The 24,685-nt window shown below is 38.3% G+C and overlaps 1 protein-coding gene across 5 annotated transcripts in view; it reads right to left on the bottom strand.

Annotated features, from left to right (window-relative positions):
* The window catches only part of ROBO2 (roundabout guidance receptor 2), an 860,236-nt gene that overhangs the window by 69,898 nt on the left and 765,653 nt on the right, over positions 1-24,685 (bottom strand). For all 5 annotated transcript variants that reach the window (XM_054270511.1, XM_054270509.1, XM_054270510.1 and 2 more), the window contains 6 exons: positions 24,161-24,366; positions 19,963-20,044; positions 19,124-19,289; positions 16,933-17,099; positions 13,017-13,138; positions 5,179-5,410 (listed from right to left, as the gene is read on the bottom strand). In XM_054270511.1, the coding sequence (XP_054126486.1) occupies positions 5,179-5,410; positions 13,017-13,138; positions 16,933-17,099; positions 19,124-19,289; positions 19,963-20,044; positions 24,161-24,366 (975 nt within the window). The remainder of the gene's footprint in view (positions 1-5,178; positions 5,411-13,016; positions 13,139-16,932; positions 17,100-19,123; positions 19,290-19,962; positions 20,045-24,160; positions 24,367-24,685) is intronic.

Consider the following 24,685-nt stretch of genomic DNA (forward strand, 5'->3'; position numbering starts at 1 on the left):
GGTGCTAAGTTAGGTCACGTATATACTTCTGTCCTTTTCTGCCCCTAGGCAAATTGCTTTCTCTTCAGAGTCATGTTGAGTTCAACCATTCACAGCTGTTTGGCTGGTCATTGCACATCGAGGCCAATTTTACAAGACAACTGCTTTGCTTGCGAGCCCTGCTTGTTGTCTAGAAACACCAAAAAAAATTTGAAAACATAGTTATTAGTGACCACAGCTATGCTGACAAAGCCCCTCTTGCAGCTACACCAGCAGCAGGGTGTTTCTGTTGGCTCAGGGAAATGGTGCAGGAGCTCTGCTATGGAAAGCTCTCCTCTGTGAGCATTTATCACATCCATACTGGGCTCTCCTAGCATGGCTGTGGCTGCCAGGACAGAGGACTGTCAATATGGCTCTGCTCAGCCACCTAAAACTTCTTGCAGCCCCCCTCATCCTTCCCTTGCTCCCAGGCAAGTGTTGAAACTCCACCACAGTGGCAAGCGAGGCCACCGAGGTTGGCTGTATTATATTAAGGTATAGTCCCTGGGGGGAAGAGCTGATGGATAGCAGCTGCTTGGAACTGGTCCTAGAATTTATTTATTCCATCTCTCCCAGTGCACCTACTCAGTCTTCAATGAAACTAATAGAAAGAGGCCAGAAAAGTGAGAACTAATAAAGTTCTAATAAAGTGATACCTCTCCAGGACAATTGCACAATTTTCCAGTTCACAGGAGGCTGTTGCTCAGACACCTTCTGTTCTAGGAAGGTGTCTTTTTCTTTAATGCTTGTGGAATTTGTCTTCCACGTATTTTTCATTGCTTTTAATCTGATCTTAAAATATTTAATAGGAAATATGAAAGTTGATTTTAAAAACTTATGGTAGATGTCATATCAGAACCTAAAATGTTTATTACTCTTCTGGCCCAACTTAAACCCTACATAACAACGTGGTTTGAGGCATCTCATATCATGTGTTAAGGCTCCCTGACTCCAGCCCCCTGGCCAGAGTGACTTCTCTACTGCTAAACTTCATGGCAACACAACTCTAGTCTTATCCTTAACAGATATCCATGGTCCATTCTGGACCGTGCTTCCCAGAAAAGCCAAGAGCCCCTGGCATCTTTGTATTGAAGTCTGGCATGTTTAACACAAAGAAGCACAGCTACAGATATCAGAAGTGTTCAAGCCTCCTGAGCCAATTCAGATATTTCTATTGTTCTCCACAGCTTCTTTGAGGCTGGCTGTGTTCCCTCACTGGAAGCTCCTCAGCACTTGACCTGGCACAGGCTCATGGAGCCGAGCTCAAACCTTTACCCTGATAACCCTGAAAAATTGGAGTGCTCTGCTGCAGGAATCACACAGCTTCAAACTAGGGTATCAGAGGTGAGGACAAGGAACCACACAGGACTACAGCAGAAATAAAAATATTTTAGATGAAAAATGAAACACATATTACAGTCCTGGGAGGCTTCACATTTCGACAACTACATTTTCAGATGCTGGTTCAGCTGCAAAGCTAATAATGCTTGGTAGAGTCCTTGTGACCTTGCCTGGTGCAGAGAAACAGGGAACTGGAGGGGAGAAATGGAGCTGAATTGTGGACAATTTGACTCTCAGCCAGCTCGAGTGAAGCATGGAAAGGTTGCCTTGGGCTACTCCTTGCAATCGTGCAAAGCACAAAATTGGTGAAATAAATAGTTGCCTTGTGTATTTTATGGCAAGTGAAATAATTTGCCACACAGTGAAAAATTAGCATTTTAAAAGTCTTCAAGTTATTCAATAACAATAAAACCGTGAAAAAACGTATGGGTGTGATATTAATTAGAATATTTTACATGAAAATAATAATCATAAAAATGGCAAAGCTTAATGCTGCATAACTCTTTCTGGTTTTAAGTACAATGGAACAACTCGCTCAAACATATTTACTTTCCCTACTAAAACAAAAAGGGCATTCAGAAATACGTCTTATATATGCATACCTGGGGGGAAAAGGGAGTGTGAATGCAAAAGAAATGTAAAATGAATAGCATACTCTAAAATTTTAAAAAAACCCCATACTGTATTCATTTGTCTTTACATTTAAACTGCATGAACATTCTAGTTAATATTCTACCAGGGTGTGTTGGTGTTTTTGAGGTTTTTTGAGGACATAGGAAAAATTTAAAGTAAAATTAAAATTGCAGCTAATGAATTCAGCTGTGGAAATATCATTTTAAGAGCTGCATTAAAGTGAGCAGAATCTGACAGGGAGCAGCTGATAAAAGCTAAGGGGACTTCCATTGCTGTCATATTTTTGTGGTGACAAACAAGATGCAGGGCAAGTACTACTCCATAATGCTATTCCAAAGGACATTTAACAGTGGATGCAACTGAGAAAAAAAAATTATCTGTCTCTAGAGAAGCTATGAAAGAAATAGTGAAAATTATAAAATAAAATCTTTGATTTAGCTCCCACTGTATGTGTGTACACATGTTAGAATGTAGCAGTTCAGCTTCCTCTATCTGATAAAATCACTCTGTAAGCTGGCACCGTGATATAAACTAAGCCACTCGTCTGACACTGCTGCAGTTATTAAACAGATCACATTGAAAAATAACATTTTTAAAACAGTTTTCTCATTTCCCTTGCTGCTGGCTTGTGGAGAACACCTTGCCTGCTTCTTGACAGGTCAATTATTCCAGTGCTCAGCTTCTTCTTACAGATATGAAAGAACCCAAATCGCTGCTCATCTTTTCCAGACGCAGCCAAACAGAATTCCATTTGTTACCTTCACAAGGCCAAAGAGGCAAGAGATGGATGGATACTGAACTGTTACAAATGTCTGATCTAGAGGAAAAGTCTAACTGCAGCAAAATTGATTTTTAGAGGTGGGCCTCAGAAGTTACATTGCACATAAAATCCAATCCAGCAGAAAGTTGCCATTACCTTTAGGTCTTACTTTGCCTCTACCAGAGATATTTGCTTTGATGTTGCAAAAAAACCTTCCAACACTCATATCACTTCACAAATTATTTTCTAAAAATAGTATAGCTAACATTTTTTAAAAGTCATGTCTAAAAAAAGCTCATTTTTGAAATGGAATGACAGGCAACATAGCACCTTTAAACAGACTGCCATCTTTCTTCAGTGGAAGGGGAGCAAACCACTATCATTAAACATTTAGTTGATACTATTTTTGAATACAAGAACACCAATATAATTGCAAAGATAATATGAGAAATTAAGGGAAATATCTGTAGAACTCCATCTACTGAATTTTCTTGTGGAAGTACCTAATTTTATCACCCAAGGAAGAGGAAGAATTTTTTTACAGGAGCTGACATTTTTCTGGTGATAATATTACAGGTCCTATGCTGACGTTTTTTCAGAGGAGATTCTTGTAAACAGACTCCTTGAAGGTTATATTAATCTACAAAGCAGATCCTAGGCTGTGAGTTATACATATCTGCAGGCAGGATTTTTTTTTTTAAATCTTCACTGTGTGGAAAGCTATTCCACATGAACAAAGTGTCCTTTAAGGTAGGAAATTACCTGACAGGCTCTGCTGGGAGCTAAGGTTTATGAAAGAGAATGTCATTCCTCAAGTATTTTATAGAAATAGACAGGAGGTACAAGACCTTCTCTCTTTTTCAGTAGTTCTTAATTTACCTTTAGCAAGAAACAGTCAGATAATCTAAATAAACACTAAAAATCAATTGAAATTGGACAAGAGAAAAATCTGTAGAAATATTTTAAAATATTTTTAAAATTTTCATTTTAATTAGAAAACCTTTGTTTAGAGTGCTGCAAACATATTCTTCATTAACTGATATAGGCTTTATAGTTTGAACAAAGAACTGGGAACCATAAAATCCCAAATTCCAAATCAGACTTGAAAACTGCCTTCCTGCACACTCTTCTACATGTTGCAGGACACTGAATTTCCTTATCCACAAAGTGCAAAGTGCAACCAAGTTATCTTCAGTTTTACTTACATGTTGGGTAATATTCATAACAAATCAAAGAGAAAAGTGAGTAATAAGCAAGTCTGTTCCAGAATTAAAGAGTACTTGGCAATCAGCACTAAATTAAACCTCAGGAGATCACTGTAAATGATTAAGATGCACTTTCAATAGGAAGGAAAGAGTGCACTCAAAACCCATTGAAACCATATGAACATCTTAAAACTCCACCAGTACTTCATTCTCTTGCTTTAAAAAATTAAAAAATCAAAAAAATCAGTGACACAGAGAGAAGATGAATCCTCACTGTCAGGACCATCCTACTTTTACAGGAGAGATTCTCCAGGTAAAGACTGCATTACATGGGTAGAAAGGAGGGTTTCTAACAGCAAATGATTAAAATTACTTACATCTCACCCCAGTGTCTTTACTTTTCAAAAAAAACCCAGCAGCCCTGGAGTGCACATGCTTTAGCACAACGATATACAAGGCTAAATGCTATAGATATAAAAGCTTGAGCATTTCAGAAGTATAAACTGTTCACTCTGTCTGAATCCTGACTGTTTCAGAGAGGCTTCAAAGGTGCTCAGGGGAATCCTCTGCAGTACTGAACAGTGCAATTTCATGAACACTGTGCTAACAGAAACTGTGAAGTGCTGTGCCCTTGAGACTGGAGTTTCTCCAGACCAGTTAAATGCATGTCCTTCACTACTCCTCGTTTCCCAGCCAACTGTTCATCTACATTATTACCCATTCAGAAGGATGTGCTTAGTATCAAACACTCATCTGTGAGAGCTTGCATTTACTTTATTTTCAAAGTGCAGACCAAGGTCTTTCATTGCAACAGCAGTGGTTACAAAAGAAGGGCTGCAGTGAACACTTTTTGGAAGACCAAAAGCCACCTGCACCTTAGAAGGATGTATCAGCTAGAAGAATATAAGACCAGCACAGTGCTTTCTCAGGGGATATTTACAGCACAAAGCTGAATATTATATCAAATTTTAACATCACCTCAGTGTGTAACAAACAGAAATCATGGGGAGGAAACAGAGATGAACACATGCACGCACCGAATAACCTCCAGTGCCAGCTATGAAAGCCCGTTGCTTTTTTTGAATACATGAACACCAATATAATTGCAAAGATAATATGAGGAATTAAGGGAAATATCTGTAGAACTGCATCTACTGAATGTCTTAATTTTCTTGTGGAAGTACCTAATTTCATCACCCAAGGGGTGCCCCTTTTACCAACCTTCCTCTGTGGTACGAGCAGACTTGGATTCACTGTCCATGCCCTGGAACTCATTGAAGTAAGGGCGCACCTTGATCTCATAGGTGACCCCCTTTTTGAGGCTGACGAGGACGGCGCTGCGCTCGGTGGGCACCTTCACCTCCAGGTTCTGCCACGTGGCCGGGGCGGGCAGGCCCGAGGTCTGGCGGTACAGCACGCGGTAGCCCTGGATAAACTGGGACTGCCGGTCCACCTGGCAATGACAGCAAATTACACATCCATAAACACACCAAAGCAAACAAATAAACAAATAAAAACCTGTCGCAGACATCTTCTATGGAAAATCCTCTCCTTAGGATTTTTCCTCCTGAGAAGCTGAGAGGCCTCAGGAACAAAATGGAAACATTGATTATCTGCTGCTGTGGAATGCAACAGGTGCATCTGTGATTGGCCCATGTTGGTTGTTTCTAATTAATGGCCAGTCTAATTAATGGCCAGTCACAGCTGGCTCGGACAGAAAGTCGGAGACAGAGCCTTTGTTATCATTCCTTCTTATTCTATTCTTAGCTAGCCTTCTGAAGAAATCCTTTCTTCTATTCTTTTAGTATAGTTTGAATGTAATATATATAATAAAATAATAGATCAAGCCTTCTGAAACATGGAGTCAGATCCTTGTCTCTCCCCTCATCCAAGAACCCCTGCGAACACTGTCACAAAAAACCACAACAAACTGCGCAAAAAGAAAACAAACAGTTGCCTAGAACAATTCTCCCCTCATCAAAAAGAGAAAATTCACAGTTACAATGCTGAATTTATTACTCTAACTACATTGTTCTCAGGATCTTTTGGGGGTCGCTGTGACGCTGAGATTGTTAAGTCTCTTTTCCCAGGCCGAGCGCTTGAAGAAGGAGTCAGAGCTCTTCAGTTCTCGGTCTCAAGGTTGTTTATTGCATCTTATCTATAAAAAATGTTCTCCTGCCATGCCGAGGTCCGTCCAACAGGACAGTTCCAGGCACACCGCCTGCCCCCCGGGGGGTGTTATGTATTTATACTAAAAAGTACATGTACAATATTTACAATTACTTTCCAATACCTATCACCTATGTTAGACAGTGAGCTTCTACTCTAAACCAACCTGCAAGTGCCACCATCACAGCAGAAGATGGAGGCCAAGAAGAAGAAGGAGAAAGGCTGGACACACCCAGATCCCTCCATCTTGCCTCCTGAACCCCCATACCAAAAACCCCAAAATCTACTTTTTCACCCCGTGATAACTTCACTATTATTCTACCTAAACTGTTATGGCTTGCTGATTTTCATATAAGGCTGGTAATTTCCTCCACGGGTCATAATCAAAGCCACAGGTGTTTTGGGCTCTGTGCCAGGGCTTCTGAGCCCCCTGGGAGGGGTCTTGGCCATCCTGGACAGCCAGAGGGATGTTCTGGGTTCCCACACCTTCTTGTAAATCACTGTTGATTAATTGTCTACAAAGAGTATTTGTCTCACATTACTGGTTACAGAATGTTTCTTTCTGCTTTGCTTTCTCCAACTCTATACATCATGACAAATACCATCTTAAATCATAAAACAAGGCCCCCACCCCTGCAATAAATCATGAAAAGAAAACCCTGGCATAAGGCTTGCTGCATGTAAACTTACTAAGCACATCTTGGCTACTGATGTGCTGAAATAGGAGAAGAAAAGAAAAACAAATTCTTTCAGAAAAGGACAAGTCTTTGAAGATATCCTACATGCTTACAATTAGTCCATTACTTGGCTCACAGCTCATGAAATGCACAGCAAATTAAAATAAACATAAGACAGATGCAGAGAAAACAACTTCCAAAGACATGTGCTGTTTGTTGTGTTCACAGCCTGTGCAGCCCCTTTGCATCCAGGGGATGTGATGCTCTCAGGCCATCAGATGGAGATGGAATGTTTGTTTTGGTTTATATTTTATTTGTTGCTAGGCAAGCAGAATTCAGGACTGGACCATGAAAGTTTAACAATTTTATCCTATAAATAGGATTTTTATTTGAAGAAAAGCTTTCTATGTATTTTATCTTGGAGATCTATTTATCTTCAAAAAAAAAAAAAAAAAAAGCCCAAAAATCAAGGCATTATGATTCTTGCAAAATTTTCCTGGGAAAAACCACTAAAAAATCAAAACCAATTTGATTGCTAAAAGTAAACCAAACCAAACTGCTTCTGTAGCTGCCAAATAAGGAGCAAAGAAAGTGCAGCACAAATAACAAGACCATAGAGCAGGCTGTTTGGTAATTCTGTGTTATAATTTAGACTCAACAAGTAGTGTATTTCTTATGTTCTTGTCAATTTGCTTGCTCAAAGATATTCCAGAATTAGAGAAACATTTGTTTGACTTCTCTTAAGAATAAATGAATTTAAGGCTGAAAGCACAAACCATGCTCTATTATGCTCTTCCTATAATCTTGTTACAGTTTATTGAGGCATTCAGAGGGGACACAGATTCTTAGACATTAAAAAGCAAGGCAAGCAAGAAGAAAGCTTTATTTATGAAAGCAAGGCAGAAATGTCTTTCATCAAAACTGTCACTGTTAAAAACCTTGCAACATATGTTACAACAACATTAAGCTTGCATTTTATAAACTTCTCTGCATTCACTTTAAGTGAATTTATGCACTGAAAGAGGGATATAACTCACAATAATAGCTTGTTAATACCGAAAGAATCAAGCTGTGTTTTTAAGAAGAACATTAAGCAGCTGTTTCCAGATGAACGGAGTCTGTAAATCAGAGTAAACTGTTTTTATCCATGTTTGACTTTGATTAACTAAATGTTTTATGGATATAAAGACTTTATGACCCTCACATTTACTACAAAATTCAGCAAAAATAATGCTTTTATCCACTTTGCAATAGAGATTTTTAACCTAAATTACAATATAAGGTTATGATGTTTAATAATCAAACACTGGGTTTGATTCTTGCTTTACTTCTTAGTTAGAAGCTGCACTGAAAGATGGCCTAACTTTGTTAGAACTTTCCATTTTGTCTTTGCTCTATTTTTAAGCTCTACTGACTGCTGCCTAGTGGAGAAAGCTGAAAATTCAGAACTGACCTGACTGAACAGTAGCATGGTGTTGCTACAACACAGAGTGGAAAGAATTTTGTACAGCATGGCACAAACAGAAACCCAACCCCCAACTCCCTGAGAAGATAAAATCTAAAGAATACCAATTTTCAGTTCCTCATACTTTTGTGTCTACTCCCAGACAAATTGTCCATACACGTATTTTCCTCCCAGACCTCTAAGATCTTAAATTGAAAGACTAAACAATAGAAGGACTATGAAAGCAGAATGCAGCAGTACCACAAGGCTGTCACATTTATGGGTGCTATAAACTAGCTTGATTTGAGGCTTGCTTGAATCTCACAGAGCTTTCAATTAGTAACTTGATTACAGCAGGGCAGAGTGATCTGCCCAAATAGCAGATTATTGACAGTGATTTCATCATTCAGAGTCTGGGAGGGTACTGACAAAAAAAAAATATTAGACATTTTTATGTTTTCTATAAACATTCAGTCACATTCAGTATCAAGGAGAGGATACAAAGCTATCTCTCATACCCAAATAAAGCTAGTCTGTTTGAACAGGGCCTTCTATAGGGTCAAAATGTTGGGAAGCTACTCAGAGGGCACTTTACTTACTGAGAAAGGTGGATTTTTAGATTTTGTTCACAGTTTCCAAATTAGTAAAAAATTACTCTTGGATAATTACATGGATTAACCAGAAATATTTGTGAGAGGTAGAACAGTTATATTTCACATATACATAGACACACGTGCATACATATGTGTATGTTTATCTACAGTTACACTGTCATATATAATACAAAGTGACAGTGACTTCACAATTTTCTCCATTTCTGTGATAATGATGTGTCATGCCACAAGCAGACTACTAAAAATATCCTTATATGCTTAAAGACATTAATTCAGCTATGCAACTCCAAGTTTGGCACACACTCACACGCAGGCAGAGCTGCAGAAACATGCACTCTGGCTTGATGAAAGGATAGAGAATGTAAATGGTTGCCACTTGCTTACACAAATTAGTCAGTATAACTTCAGCAATTGCAGGAATTCTCTGTGTTGAATACTGGGAGCAGAGACTATTTCTAGTGGGTGATATCAACTCAAAAGATCTGCAACTGTTGCTGATACAAAGACACACTTGCACCCTCAAAGGACAAGGGAGAACATGCAGATACTCTTGGATCTGCACTAAATTAAACCTCAAGAGACCACTGTAATTATAGATATAGATATATAGATATATAGATAGATAGATAGATAGATAGGAGAGGTAGGAGAGGACACATCCTGGGTAGATGGTGCTCAGCACTGATCTAACATGGTCTACAAGCAGAATTGGTCCTGTGTGCTCCTTCTCACCCCCTTTAGGAGTCCAGGGTGCAGGAGGCATTTACAAAACCATTTCTGCAGAGCAGGAAGCTCATTTTCCCTGCACATGCCACAGCTGAACACCAGACAGGTTCAATGGCTATTAGGTTGTTAAAACAATGGCAAGAAACCCACAATGCAGCTTATGCTGCAGATATAAACTCCTTTCAAGCAAACCTGCTAATCTGCACCCTAAATACAATTTGCAATATGCTCTGTAACATGCAAATTTCTATCCCAAAATATCCTAAGGAATCCTCTGCTCCCATTCTCCAGCTGGGCAGAGTAGCTTGCATGCTGTGCCGTGCTCCCTGGCACAGACTCACAGGAATCTCACAAAATTCAAACTGCACTAGCATTTACTATCCTACAGGAACAAGGCAAATGGGGATGATCATCATCTGGACCTGACTCCTGAAGCTTCCAGTGAAGTACATTCATTTAAAATCTACATCAAATTAAAAAAACGGAGGTAAAGGAATTATCCTTCTGCCTGCTAGCCTCCAAAAAGGCAGTAAGGATTTCAAAGCAGCAATTCTTCTGCCACATTGAAGGACTGATTTTTTTATTCCTGCTTGTGCCACGGGGCTTCTTTATAATGCTAGGGAACATTTCATATCTGGTCACTAATGAAACTTTCAGTTTAATGCCCACTGAGGCTAGAAGTGCTGACCCATAGCTGAGGTCAGCTAAAAAAGCTCTTGGAGTACAGAATATGCTCTTGCATTGTGAAATGTTTTAATAAAAGTAAATATAAATCATGCTCAAGGCTTAAAATTAGCCATTTGATAACAGTGAGCATGTCTGCCTCCACGTGTCTCATCAGCAATAACTATCTCTGCACCTCACCTCTCTATGTGTAAAGTTAGGATAATGACACATTTTTATCATTGTAATGTTAAATTCAGTATTATTTGTGAAGCACACAAATGTTACGGTTGAGAGCATGACAGATAAGCAAGCATGTGAGACAAAATAATAGTTTTTATTCAATGCAAGGTTTCAATGCTATGAATTTAATAAGACCTGGCACCACACAGAGAATAAAGAAGATAAAAAGAAATGTTTAATAGCTCCATGAAGAAGAGATCCTCTATGTGACCAGATAATTACAGCTATATTTTAATATCTATACACAAGAGGAATAAATTTAAGTGGCAATGAAAATTTAACTTTTGACATTCCTCTTCTTATTTTTTAACACTGATATTGTAAGCCTGACGTTCTTTTCAAAATATGTGTGTATATGTATGTGCATAATTTAAAATTGCAACACAGCCACAGGGAACTATTCCCAAAAATTTAAACTCAAATTTGAACAAAAAAAAAAAAAAAAGAAAAAGAAAAACCAAAATAGTCTCATAAAGGAGAGAATAAAGTGATGTTAATTTGCTGTGAGTCAGGATGCCAGAAACTCAGTAACCAAGGACATTCCTTGGCATTCACCCTTTGAACTGCATAAAACCTACACAAAGAGTCTTATGACTCTCATGGCACTTCTGTCCTTTTGTATGATAGCTACACTATCTATCCATTTTATGTTAATAGTGTGGACTTTATTCTCTGGATAGAGTGGGGTTTTTTTCCTAGAGACTATGGTTAATTAATTGTTTTTGTTCTGGTTGCTGGGTAGTTTCTAATTAGCTGCTTTAGAGATCTTCCCTTGTGTCTTTCTTCCCCTGGGCAATTCCAAAACGCCTCTACAGAGGTCTCTGTGCTTGTCAGGTGGCACAGGGTCACTGCTTTGAGGGATCTTCCCAATAAGCTGGGATCCATAGCATTTCCAGCAATTTGTCTTTACCTTACCATTTCTTCACTCATTGTTCAGTAGGGACGCCAGGAAATTCTTTTAGAGGAATATACATCACACACATACATATACACACACACACACACGTACATATATATATAAAATTAAAAATATAATGACATTGGTTACATGGTATAAAACTGAATTCTGTTTATATTGGAGCTTCCTTTTGCAGTATATGCTAAAGCAAGGGCCAGCCTATGAATCTGTATTTCTGATAGATGCCACACCCAAAAAAGGACTTGAAGGAGCACCACATGGATGTGATCCAGGTTTACAATTACTCTCTGCTAACATCCAAATTTTCTACTACTGATCCATCTGCTTGGGCAAAAGGGTTTGCCACAAAGGTTAGTCAGCCTGTTCTGGAGGAGTTGTAGCCGAAACATGCAGCATTTTAAGAAAGCCAAGCTGTGTGCTGACATCACTGATGGCAAAATGCAGTGACATATACTCTAAATAATCTTCCACAGAAGAAAAAATTGTGGGTTTCTCTATTTATTCTAATCTTTACCCTGACCACTGAAATCTGTCAGAACAAGGATGGTGCATAAGCTCCCATAATAATGGTTGTGTTGTGCAAAAACAACAGTAATCCTTGTAATACACAATCTATCACCACACTTCTTATCTCCTCTTGTGTAATCCCCTGCACACATTAAGCTTTCAGCAATATGACATGCAGAAGAAAAACCCTGAGCATTGTGAATGCCCCCTTAGCAGAATTCATCCCATAAAATACAACTGTTTTGATGTTGTGCAGGGCAGTTTTCCTCTCACTCTTCAACTCTTGGCTCTTCTTCCTCTGGGCAGATGCCCCAACAGCAAAGCACTCTTTTCTGGTCTGCAGTGCCCTGAGAATGCTCTCCTACCCTTACAGATCCTTTCCATCAAGCCTCAGGAAGGGAAACAGAGCCATTTGAAAGCCAAACACTATATTAGAAATTCTACCCAGTAGTTTGACCCCTCAAATAGAAATGTTGTTAAGCACTGCCCAGAAGACTCTGGTCTTCTCTAATGAAAGGATATTCACTCATTGTGGGTAAGGCTTGTGCTGGCAAACCAGATGATAGACAGTGTGTCAGGCACTAGCACCACATGCTTCTGACTTCACTACAAGTGCTCTGCAGGAAAGATAATTTTGATTTTCAGGTCACTAAATAATAGGGTATTGCCAGAGGTCACTGTGACTTGAAGCAGACAGTACTTTTTCACACAGCAATTTCTTGTTGATATTTTACTTTGATTATTTCCTAACATACAGCGTAATGAATCCACAGATCAATTACCCTTAAAACATACTCATTTTTATAATGTTTTTCTAGTCAGACAGCTAACTTGTTTCAAGCAGAAGACTGAAGACATTGACCCTGCCTGACTTGAAAGAGAAGATGACTATTTCATTGCCATATTTATACACACACTCATACATATATATACACTCACATATATGTGTAATACACACACTGCTGTATGTTAGATTGTCAGAGCACTCATGTTGGGGTCAAGACTGGGTCTTTTCTGGGTGATAAAACACTGAAGGGATAAATAGGCAAAATAAGCAGACTGAAAGCACAGTTAAGGTAAGAACAGAGAAACTTTACCGTCCAGGTGACTTGCACTGTGGTGGGTGTCAGCACAACAGGGTTGTGCAGCCGTACAATGACATCTCCCAGCTCCTTCTGGACTTGCCTGTGATCCACACCTTGTGCTGGGGGGCTGATATCTGCCAGGCACACATATGAAAGCATCACTTTAATGAGAAGAGCTATATATGGCATCAAAAGAATTTACTGAGTAGCCTAATGACCTGACTTGAAAATCCTCTGCTTTTAAAAAAATACAGCACTCAGGTTGAAACCCAGACAAATATCAAATAATGCAAACAAGCCATCCACCTCTAGCCACTTAGGAAATCATGAAATATAAATATGATTAAAGGAGTGTTCTGACTAGATGGCAAAGTTTTCTCAGCTTGGGTAAATGATGAGAGAGATGCAATGTTCTCTAGCTCCAAAGTACTCAGATAATAATAATGCTGCACAGATGTCTGGAACCAAATTGGTTAGTATAATTGAAGAAAATGAACAGTGTTTTTTTTTATTTTGCTAGAGCACACATGACATTAAGTCATTATATGTTTCCAAACTTTCACTGAGCTTCCTCTCCCCACATGCCATGCACACAAGAAATCAAATACTAAAAATAGCATTTTCCCCTGCAAAGCAAATTTTCCCTTAACAGACATAGCTAATGAAATCTAGTGCAAACATGAAAAAAAAAAAGATTTAATTTAGGAAGCCAAACTGATTCCCATCTAGTAAAAGGCCAGCAAAAACAATCTACCACAAAAATTTTCTCTTCAAGATGATGTGCCCTTCAAAGTGTGTGGAGGAATTTTTTCTTCTAGCCAAAATCTGATTATAGAGATATTCAAAAAAGCACTGATAAATTATGGTCATGCCTGTCTAGGCATCTCTGAATTCTGCTTGGTCTTCCCTTAGAATTCAGTAGGCAAAGTTATAATCACAGTTCCTCATTTTTTGGATCAACATCATGTCCTTGATAAATATGTAAGAGTTTTTACCCTTTCTGATGGACTTAGATATGGGAATGGATATCACATGATTTCTTTTTATCTTCTAAATGCTATTTAAAAGAAATAATTGTTGTCTTAAAAATGAAACCTTTAAACATAACAACTGTAATCAGGGATCTCCAGGTCTTGAAAGTAAGTAGTTTTTGATGATCAATAATTCACATTCCTAATTCTGGGTTGTTATGGGTTCTGAGCCACCAATAAACAATATTGCCACAGGCTTCTATTGATATCCAAATTAAAATGGCTCCATGGATCTCCAAAGGGAATAGAATCCAAATATGAGTGTCAGTGAAGGTGGTGGTCTATCAAATTATGTTTATTTGAAGCAGCCAAGAATCAGAGATATTGTAAAATAAAACTGCAGCTCAGACTGATCTAGAGGATGATCATTTATGCTTCTATCCACAAAAGGCTATGATTGTTGCTACAATAAACCTGCAGTAATCCATGGCTACATTTTAGTTTAAGTTATGCTGTGGTATACAGCCAACAAGGTACCTGTGTATTCCCTCAGAGGAAAAGATATTTCCACAAAGTATTTTGTGTGAACAGCATTTCATCATTTTCACAGCACATATGTCAGAAGTAGCAGAATAACATGGACTAATAACAGTGAGAAGTGAATGCCAAGATGTACATGTGGAATTCAGTTTTCTGGTATGTACACTTGAAAACATGTGTGATGTTCCCAGTGTAATGTCATTTTCAGAAGCCTAGGAGGCTTCTGGTGGAAAAGCAGCTCATCTGTCTCTAAGGGTATGATTAAATATTGGAATAATAGAATCATGACTCAAACAAAACTGGTGAAAGAAGCTACATCCTGATCACAATTAAATTGGTTAGATATTTTTTCTAAGACCTCTTTTGTCAGTGTTCAGCAAATATACTATTATTTATTATTATTTAAATTTCAGGGATAGGAATATATATCATTTTTTGGAAGAGCTTTTTAGTATATGGTTTCATCTGTTAATAATCCAACAAGAAATCAACTCCTTCATTAGAGTAGTTACTGATTTCTCTGTCCTTATTTCACATAAGTCATATAAGACAAACCTTTTGAAAGTACCTGATTATCTATTTGCAGTTCACTGGTGAAAATTTACATTAAATCCTATTACTTGTATTTGCTGTACTGAATACCAGATCATTAAACGTTCAGCTATGAAAGCTACCACAGACACCTGTTGCAAATTATTATTTTATAGCACTGCCATAGCTGCTTTGTTATTTCTCCATGGCCACCATGAATAGGCTTTCCACTGTGTGTCAGCTTCTTCTGTGAGCCTGAATTGAATTCAGGCATAATTAGAAATCACATCAAAACATTATGTTAATTTTCAATTGATTTTATGATTTAATTCTGTTAAACTGCAGGCTTGCAAAGAAGCTATAAATCCTGTACATGTCTCAGTGTGCTTGACTGCTAAACAGCTTCTGGAAATGGAAGCTGCAAAACATGCTGTAGCTAATTAAAAGACATGTTTTTACTGAAATCAAATTGCTTGTCAGTATGTCAGATAAAAAGTCTATACTTGACACTCAAATGCCAAACAAAGTTGTTGGGTTTTTTTTTTAGCTAGGTGATAAGTTATGCAGACTAAAAGGCTGTCGCAATAAAAAGCATGACTCACCCTATAATAATGAGAAAATAAGAAAGAAGAAAACTTGTGATACTCCACGGATAATCAGGCCATGAAATCCCTGCACAACTCACTCCTCCAGCTTTTGAGAAAGCAGCTCTGTTTTTCCTCTTCCAGCCATAATTACTATTTTGAGGGTATAACTATTCAGGACAGATTTATTCAGGACTAGGCTGGGGTAAGGGAGGCTGGATGGTTATGTGATAAAGAAACACCACCCTACTCTTGTTTATCTCTTTCCATCCAGCAAAGGACCCAAAAAACTTAGAACACACATGCTGGAGACTGACTCAGGATGTGCTCCCCATGGGCACCTTCAGACCTTCAGAGACAGAAGTCTCTGAATAACAATAAACAGAGACAGAATATCTAATTTCAAATTGACTGTGACAGGAGCTATTACTTTGGATTCAAAAAATTATGATTCCAAAGAATTATGAATTTCTGTATTACAACATGTTTAACACAGAACTACACTCTTGAATTAAGTATTCAAGCTACGTCTTGTCAAAACAAAAAAAAAACATCTATGCTGTGAAGGGAAATCTGTTTGTGACAGTTATATTCAGTTAGAGCTTGATGCAAAGTGAACAGACTTCAGTAGGTGATTCAGTAGCAATGCAGGATCACAGCCACCAATCGTATCACCACCCTACAAATGAGCAATTTCACTTCAGCCTTCTCTCTTGGTTTATGCAATGGATTAATACAAAGAATTCAGAAATATAGGTACATAAATAGAAGGCCCATACCTTTCTCAGAATAACTTCTATACATTCTTAGCATGCAGATGTCTTAATTTATGTGAATTCTCTGCCTAAATGTTGGCTCAGATTAATCAGCATGTGTTGTACATTTCTTTTGATTAAACACAATTCTAAACAGTGTCTTGCCTGTTATAAACACTTGTTATCATAGTATATCCCTACTAAGGGAGAGGAAAGATACGCTCCATGTAGTAAAGAGAGGAGAGTATTCAGAGTGCGTGAGTGACTCACATTGCTTTGAATAGTAACCAAGGGCAAATGGAGTCTAAGTGAGCTGCAAACAAAAAGGTCTACACTGTACAAAGGATTAAGGATGTAACCTTTCTCTCCTAAGCCCCAAAGTGATGCAGCAAACATTGGACTACTCTCATCTTCACTGGTGAAGCTCAAATCATGATTCCGTCAGTGAGTGTGCTGAAGCCAAATGGCCAGACTGACCTATTGGTGAATCCTCAGTCCCTTCTCTCCATTTTAGCCCAAGCACATGAAAGTTGGAAGTTCCCCTTACCTTGGGTTCTGACGGGGTCTGACATGGGGCTGGGGTCGCTCAGGCCCTGGGGGTTGATGGCCCTGACCATGAACAGGTAGATGGTGTTGGGGCGCAGGCCCCGCACGGTGTACAGCGTGCTCTTCACGTGGTTGGCCACCGTCTGCCAGCTGTTGCTCACAGACTGACTGCAACAACAACAGTGTGGGAGATTATAAACCAATACAAGAAAAAAATAAAGATGAGAAAGGAACTGTCTCATAACTCTGGATCAACTCTTGGTGCAGAAAAAAGTAGTAAAAGCAGGGTGTCACAGACATCTTTTATGAAAAATCCTTTCCTTAGGATTTTTCCTCCTGAGAAGCTGAGAGGCCTCAGGAACAAAATGGAAACAGTGATTATCTGCTGCTGTGGAATACAACAGGTGCATCTGTGATTGGCTCATGTGGTTGTTTTTAATTAATGGCCAATCACAGCCCAGCTGGCTCGGACAGAGAGTCGGAGACACAAGCCTTTGTTATCATTCCTTCTTATTCTATTCTTAGCTAGCCTTCTGAAGAAATCCTTTCTTCTATTTTTTTAGTATAGTTTTAATGTAATATATATCATAAAATAATAAATCAAGCCTTCTGAAACATGGAGTCAAATCCTCATCTCTTCCCAGAACCTGAGACCCCTGTAAACATGGTCTCAAGCAGGGTGAAATTAAATTTTTTTTTTCAGTTAGCTCATCGAGATGGGCTAAAAATCATAATGCAGCTGTCAAAAGTACTTCTCTTTGCAATAAAAGTAAAACTTTTTGCTATTTCTCTAAAATATCTGCAAAAGGAAAAAGGTAGAAAGCTGTAAAGTAAATTTAAATGATAAAAAGGCTACTTTTGAACAAAAGGCTTAGAAAGGAAAGTTCTTTTGAAGAATAATTTTCTATACTCCTAAGTAAACTATTTCAATAAACTGTCATTGGAAGAAAAGTGTTCTTGAACTAAATTCACTCTCAAAGTTAAAAAAAATTGAAAACATTCTTTGAAATGGAGGAAATTATATGAATATTTTTTCTGCCATTAAATTTTCAATTCAACATTATTATAATTAGATTACAATCCACCATATAAAAAGATTTCAAATGCAATTGTTAAAACAACTTTTAATGAAAATCTCTGGCTTTTTAAAAAGTTATTGATGGGATGCCATTAAAGCTTATCTAGGGTGAAACATCAGAAAAGTTTAAAGAGAAAATTTTATTTTACTATGCTTTGTTGTATAGCATTGATAAAAAATCTTTGAATGTATGAAAAGGAAAAAGGAAATGGAAAGGTATAAGGTTTATGTTACTTGAATCCCTTCATTCATACAATGCATAAAGCTCTAGAACAAAACCAACATACTGCAAATACTTCAATGTTCTTTACATACATAACATTTGAGCAAGAATCTGCATGCATATGACTATGAAAAAGTCTTGCATGAATTTTAACTTAGAGAGGAAGTATTTGTCATTTTTGTAATATCTGGATTAAGAAACACATTTAAGGAGGTGCAGATTTTTAAGCTGAAATGTGTTTTAGAGATATATGTCAGAGTACGGCCTGTGCTCAAACAAACTTGCTGAATTGGAGCCCAGGAGTTCTTTTGCACCACACAATAATTGCTGCTGTGTGCAGGGGAGCACCTGGATTCTTTAAAGCCTCAGGCTGCAGGATAAAAGCCTAAATTATCAATACTGCTCTTTTCAGTTAGAAGTTTTCATCTATCTAAAACACCTAAAAATAGAAATTTAAAGCACTTTGACCCCTTAATACTGACTGCTTTAACAAGGGCAGGAATTAAAGTTTGCAGAGAGGCTTCAGGATTGCCCATTTATTTCCATATTGCTTGTACTATGATAGCCAAGAACCTGCAGCATTCCCACAGGAGAGTCTTACTGATCATCAATGTTAAAGGAAAAGAGACAAATAATTACTGCACCATTCTGTTATGTTCTTGTTGACCTGAAGAAATAGGTAGATGTCCTCCAATTAATCACTTAGAAAAAAGTGATAAACTATAAAAAAATCAATATAAAGAATATGAATCAATGCCTTCTATGGAGTTGAGTCAGTTAATGAGCTTCTAATGATATGTGTAGAGTCCAAAAGAACACCACAAAACCCTGGTATCAGGGTTTAAGCAAAATTAGAAAGAAAAGAGCTTAAAAGTGGTATAATTCACATACCTGAAAGCCTCAATGATATATGCACTAGCTGGTAGGCTTCCAGGGGTCCCTGGCTGCCAGGACAGGGTGACACTGTTCTTAGTAACATCAGTGACCTGAGGTTTGGATGGTGGCCCAGGGAGGTCATTTGTATCATAATTTTTACTGACTGTTGCTCCACCAGATTCTGTGAAGGGCAAACACAAAACGATTACTTTTTATCCTTGGTTATATAATTTGATCAAAGCAGGAGATTAAAACGAAAAACATGGCAAACATCTGCAAAATCAGCATAACGGATGTTCTTAATCTATAAACAACTAAGTCAACAACTGCATTACTACCACATGTTTTTGGATGAAGGGCTGTCTTCTTTAAGTACATAATAAAGAAAAAAAAGAGCAAAACTCAAAAGTTTATATATAAATATATATATATATATATATATAAAGAAAAGAAGGAAAAGAAAGAATAACAAAAAAGCCCAGCTTTCTGAAATGTACATAAAGTACCAAAAACTTAGCTGCTGAGAAATTTCCTGTATTTAAATCCACTGCAGTACTCACAGAGAGCACTCTGGAGTTTTCTTGCCCAAGCCTATTACTGGACAAATCCATGTTTTATTAATGCTGCTGTTAGAAGAATTAGAGCATACTGCAGTCACTGGACATAGATATGATGTGATGCCAATGGGCATTACAAGACAGCAGCAATGAAATGCAAGATGTGTGAGAAGGAACACAGCCTTCTCATCCAAAATTTCTCCATGTCAAGCCCTAGAAGTTCTAGAATCATTTGACGCAGACTGATGTTGTATTTCCAGGTGTGCCAAGTGGAGCCCATCCCTGGGCATCCCTTACCTGTCACCTCCAGCACAGCACTCCAGGACGTCTCCCCACTGGAACTTGTAGCAACGCAAGTGTAAGTCCCAGTATCAGAGAGCTGGACATGAAAAGGGCACAAGGGCAGCTTTAACAACCTTTTAGAATCAGCTGACTTTACTCTTATTTTCTTTTTCTAAATGCTCCTTGCTAAGAAGGACTTAGTCTACATTTTGCACCAGACTAGAAGGCACCAGACATTTTCAAGCAATCATTTAATGGTGGCTTTCATTTAGAGAACTATAATAAGATTACTTGCTTCTAATACTTTACTAATTCTAATTTTCATATTGTTAATGGTACCAGTACTGTAAATGCTCCAGAAAGGAGCACTGACAGTGTCAGTGTTTGCATTGGTTACAAAAAACACAGGTGAAATCAGGTAACAATATAACAGCAATTAACCTCTTAGAAGGTGAAATATCAGCATTTATTATCCCAAGATGACCCATAGGTCAAGTGCCAGAAAGGATGTTACATCACCTTAGACTCTTATGACAGATGAAGTAATTTCTATACACCCTACACACAAATGCTGCTAAAACTTAACAGTTCTCTCTTAACAGTGGTTCTCTCTACATAGACAGTCCTCCAAGCAATTTCCAAACAGCAGCATTAAATTAGATCCTACACCATGCCTACCTTTCTTCCATCTCACATGGGATTTTATTTCAGGCTTGCAAGGCCCTTTGGTAGCAAAAAAATATTGCATTTGTATAAAATTATTGTGATTCCCTTGTCAGTTTAAATATTTTAGATTTATTTGGGGAAACTGCTTTGAATTAAGTTGCCAATATTAATCTCATCGCTGTATAAACTGTTTTACTAGTAACTTTGCCAAGGGTTTTCCTATTTCCTGTTTAAATTTAAAATAAAGATTTCTGAGTCAAGAGCAAGTGAAGACTACAGGGATGGATGGAAAATGGTAAGTTTACAAAGCACAAAATATATGGAGGAGCTCTCCTTCCATGATGCATAAAGCATGGTAATATGGAGGTGGAAGCAGAAAAGGGAGAGTGCTGACTCTAGTGATTAAGAAGAATTTTATTCACCATCACATGACTTGATGGAAAGAGAACTTGCATCCAAGAAGCTTTATTGGGCTTCAAGGAATTGTAATGACTTTTCTGTTAAATGCAGATTGGCACTGTAGCATATGTCTTTATATGTCACTCTTCAAAAATAATGTCAAGGCAAAAAAGCAAGAAGCTCTTTAGATTACTTGTAGATATACACTTCAATTGATTTTTAGCTTTGTCATGCACAAATTTTGTTGCTATTTTTCTTCAGATACACTGAGAATGCAGTGTACCATTCTTAGGCAAAGAAGCAACTCATTAATGCCAGCCCAATTTCCTGAATGAGCATAACTTGCATTTCAGGAGATGGCTATTTGTGTGAAATACAAGAAATAATGAAAACCCCTCTGACAATGGCTCAAAGACTCAAAATACAGCAGTGCTGCTACTGAAATGAGAAAGACCCTTGAAATAAGACATTTTCCAGAGGAGAGAGCCTCATAGCGTTCTGAAGCAGTGTTTTATTTTGCTTCATCTGAGATTTTATTAAATATATAATTCTTCATTATGTGATAATAGGGAATATTTCTCAAGGCTATGGTTCTCAACTTCATTGTGTGCTACTGTGACAGATGGTGCACTCAGTGAGGTATGCGGTGTACACAACAGAGTAACTTGTAGAAGGCAAACAAAGCAAGCTGGAAGTACACTCCTTTTTGCAAGCTATGGCAAATTATCTAACTTCCAGGTTGAGGATGGATTAGATACAGATTTAGTGTGTTGGTAATTCGATTATTTACACTTTTTTCTGCTATGAAAAAAAGAAAACAAACAGGGGAGGTGAACAGAAAAATCTTTACTATTCAGTAAAATTAAGTTTTGTTTCTTAGGTAATACAGGTGACTAATCCTGGTGTGGCACATTTCTACAGCAGGAGGGAGTTTTCCATCAGTCCTGAACTGTCAGAAGGGGAACTTAATGAGTGACATGTGTGAGTTTTTAGTTGTTTTCCTCAGGGCAACTGAGAGATTGGCTGATCAGAAAAATCTCTATGTTCATGCTATGACTGCGGCCCATATGACTGCTGCAGGCTCATGAATCATTTGACTGTAACAGAAACAGCAGAAAAGGATCAGAAAATGGTTTGTGTTGGAAAGGGCCTTAAAGATCCTCTCATTCCACCTCTTCCCTGCCATGATTGCTCAAAATTCCATCCAGCTAAACCAGGATTCTCACAGTCCCATCCAACCTGGCCTTGGACAGGGATGGGGAATCCACAAATTCACTGGGAAACCTGTTTCAGCACCTCACCACCCTCACAGGGAAGATTTCTTCCTGATACCTAATCTAAATCTACCCTCAGCTAGAAGGCTGAGGACATGTGAGTGGAAATTATTAATTCTTTTTTAACTTGGGGATGTAAACATACTTGGACATTTTCGTGGCCCTTTTTTTCTTTAGGAAGTGGTGCTAGTCCTTGTTTAGGTAGACCTGAGAGAAAAGTTAAGCACTTCTCATTTAAATCCATGCTTAAATAAATTTTCAAGGCACAAGAGAAAAAAATGCGTTTATGTTTCTGTATAGTTTTTGTTCTTAAACCTGAATCAAAGAAACAATGCACATTATAAACAAACTGCACATAACTGCTATGGAGGATTTTCTAAAAAATGCCTTTCTGAGCCTTTAAGGAAAATTGGCTACTAGTGAATGAGCCACTTAAGGATCAATAAAAGCCTCATGTCTTTCAGAACCACACTCACTACTAATACAGTTTTCTTCTCCCCTTGCAAGCAATTTTATTTTCCTTTAGTTTACAGACACAGCCTTTAACAGTGAGATTAATGCTCTGGCACGATTCAGAACCAATTTCATTGTTTGCATAGCAGCATGCAGACAGGTATCCCAAGAGCTTCTGCCTCGTGGACACTCCTCAGAAGCCCATCATCAATGCCTGAAAGTTTGTTTGAAATCACTAAGCTTCCACCTTTAATTGCTGCTTTCTAACACTACTGGGGAATCTTGGCTATTCAAGCGCACCCTTTAATCCAGCTCTACAGGAAAAATGCATTAACCTTCATGGCCTAAACCTGCCTTGAGCCCAGGGAGGAACGACAAATTGTTTACTCAAGGCAAGCTAGCATAAATTTTTTAATAAATTCTATTTTGTTCCAAGGCAGTTCACAATTCATCTATGATCATTGATGCGACGGCATCAGAAAACATAACTGCTCTTTATTTCTTGTCATTAGTACTATGCTTATTGACATTTTTTTGGATGGAAAAACCAAGTGCAGACATTTCTGCTGACTAAATTAAATGGTTCCTGAAATTATCTTCAAGTTCCTGATAAATAAGTATATTTAACTTGCTATTTTTCCATATGCATGCTTGTCCAAATACACTCAAACAAATACACATTTATCTTTGAACAGGGAAAAATTAAAAGCCAAAATAGAGATTAATGATGCAATATTTATCAAAAATATATGACATTATCCTATTTGAAGTATTAGATAATATTGTATTATCTCATGTGCAAAAATGTAAATATTGCAATAGGTATTTAATTTTTAATAGAAATCCCTCTGCATATGACTGCATGTATGCTACAGTATTAGTTGTCTTTTCCCATTTGCAGCCTGGTGGAACATTTCCAGGAAGCATAACACTGGAATAAATCAGCCAGCTTGGGACTGATGAGCTGTTGATGGAGAAAGAGCATGGTCAAGCCCTGATGAGCTCCAGATCACGTGCTAGCACAAGTACTCAGAAAATTACTGCCAGGGAACTGCTCTAAGTTTTGACAGAGAGGCCAATGGCTTCAGGGTAAGATCAATGAAAAGGAAGGACTGTTCTTTCACATTTCCATCTACCCCCAACTCATGTGTTCTATTGCAACCCACACAAGGTTATAAACACCAATTCCATTTTTAGGGAATTCTCATAGAAATATCTGAAGCTAGTTTTGCTCTTCTTTCCCCTGCCCTTTCCTACACAACATCAAAGAATGGATAACGACTCGGTGAGAACTGCACAGCAGGAAAGACAGGTTAATTCTGAAGACAGCAGGAAGGCAGCAGAGCTGCCTGAGGCACACACCAAGAGCCCCAAACTGGACACACAGAACCCGTCACGCTCGTGGTGCTGCCGTCACTCACCCGCAGGGCTTTGATCTGGAGCGTGCCCTGGTCCTGTATGGACGTCCGAGGGTCGCGGCCCAGGAAGGTGAAGCCCTCCTTGAGCCAGCTGATGACAGGGAGGGGGTCGCCGGTGGCCTTGCACTTGAGCAGAGCTGTGCCATCCACGGCCAGGGTCTGGTTGACGGGGCCCTGGAGGATGATGGGCGGAGGCCGATCTGTCAGGACTAAAACAGTGGCACATGCATTGGCATCCACACCTTTAACCATCCCCTGCTGCTGCTGCTGTGAGCCCTATTCCACCATGCAGGACAAGTTTTAAGAAGCCAGCCTCTAGGAGGCTAAAAACATTATTTTTGGAGGAATCATAGATACAGGTTATCAATTAGTTGTCAAATTTGAAAAGCATTTCAGTAAGAGTTTCATTTCACCACTGCAAGATAACATGTAGATAGAAAAACATCTATTAGCAAAGACCATCAGGCTGATTTGGTTAACATGGGAGGAAAATTAAGACCTTGATTCAGTGAAGAATTGAAGTGCATC

Source organism: Melozone crissalis, unplaced genomic scaffold, assembly GCF_028551555.1.
Source record: "Melozone crissalis strain CALT ecotype California unplaced genomic scaffold, PUWL_Pcris_2 ptg000009l_1, whole genome shotgun sequence".
NCBI lineage: Eukaryota > Metazoa > Chordata > Aves > Passeriformes > Passerellidae > Melozone > Melozone crissalis.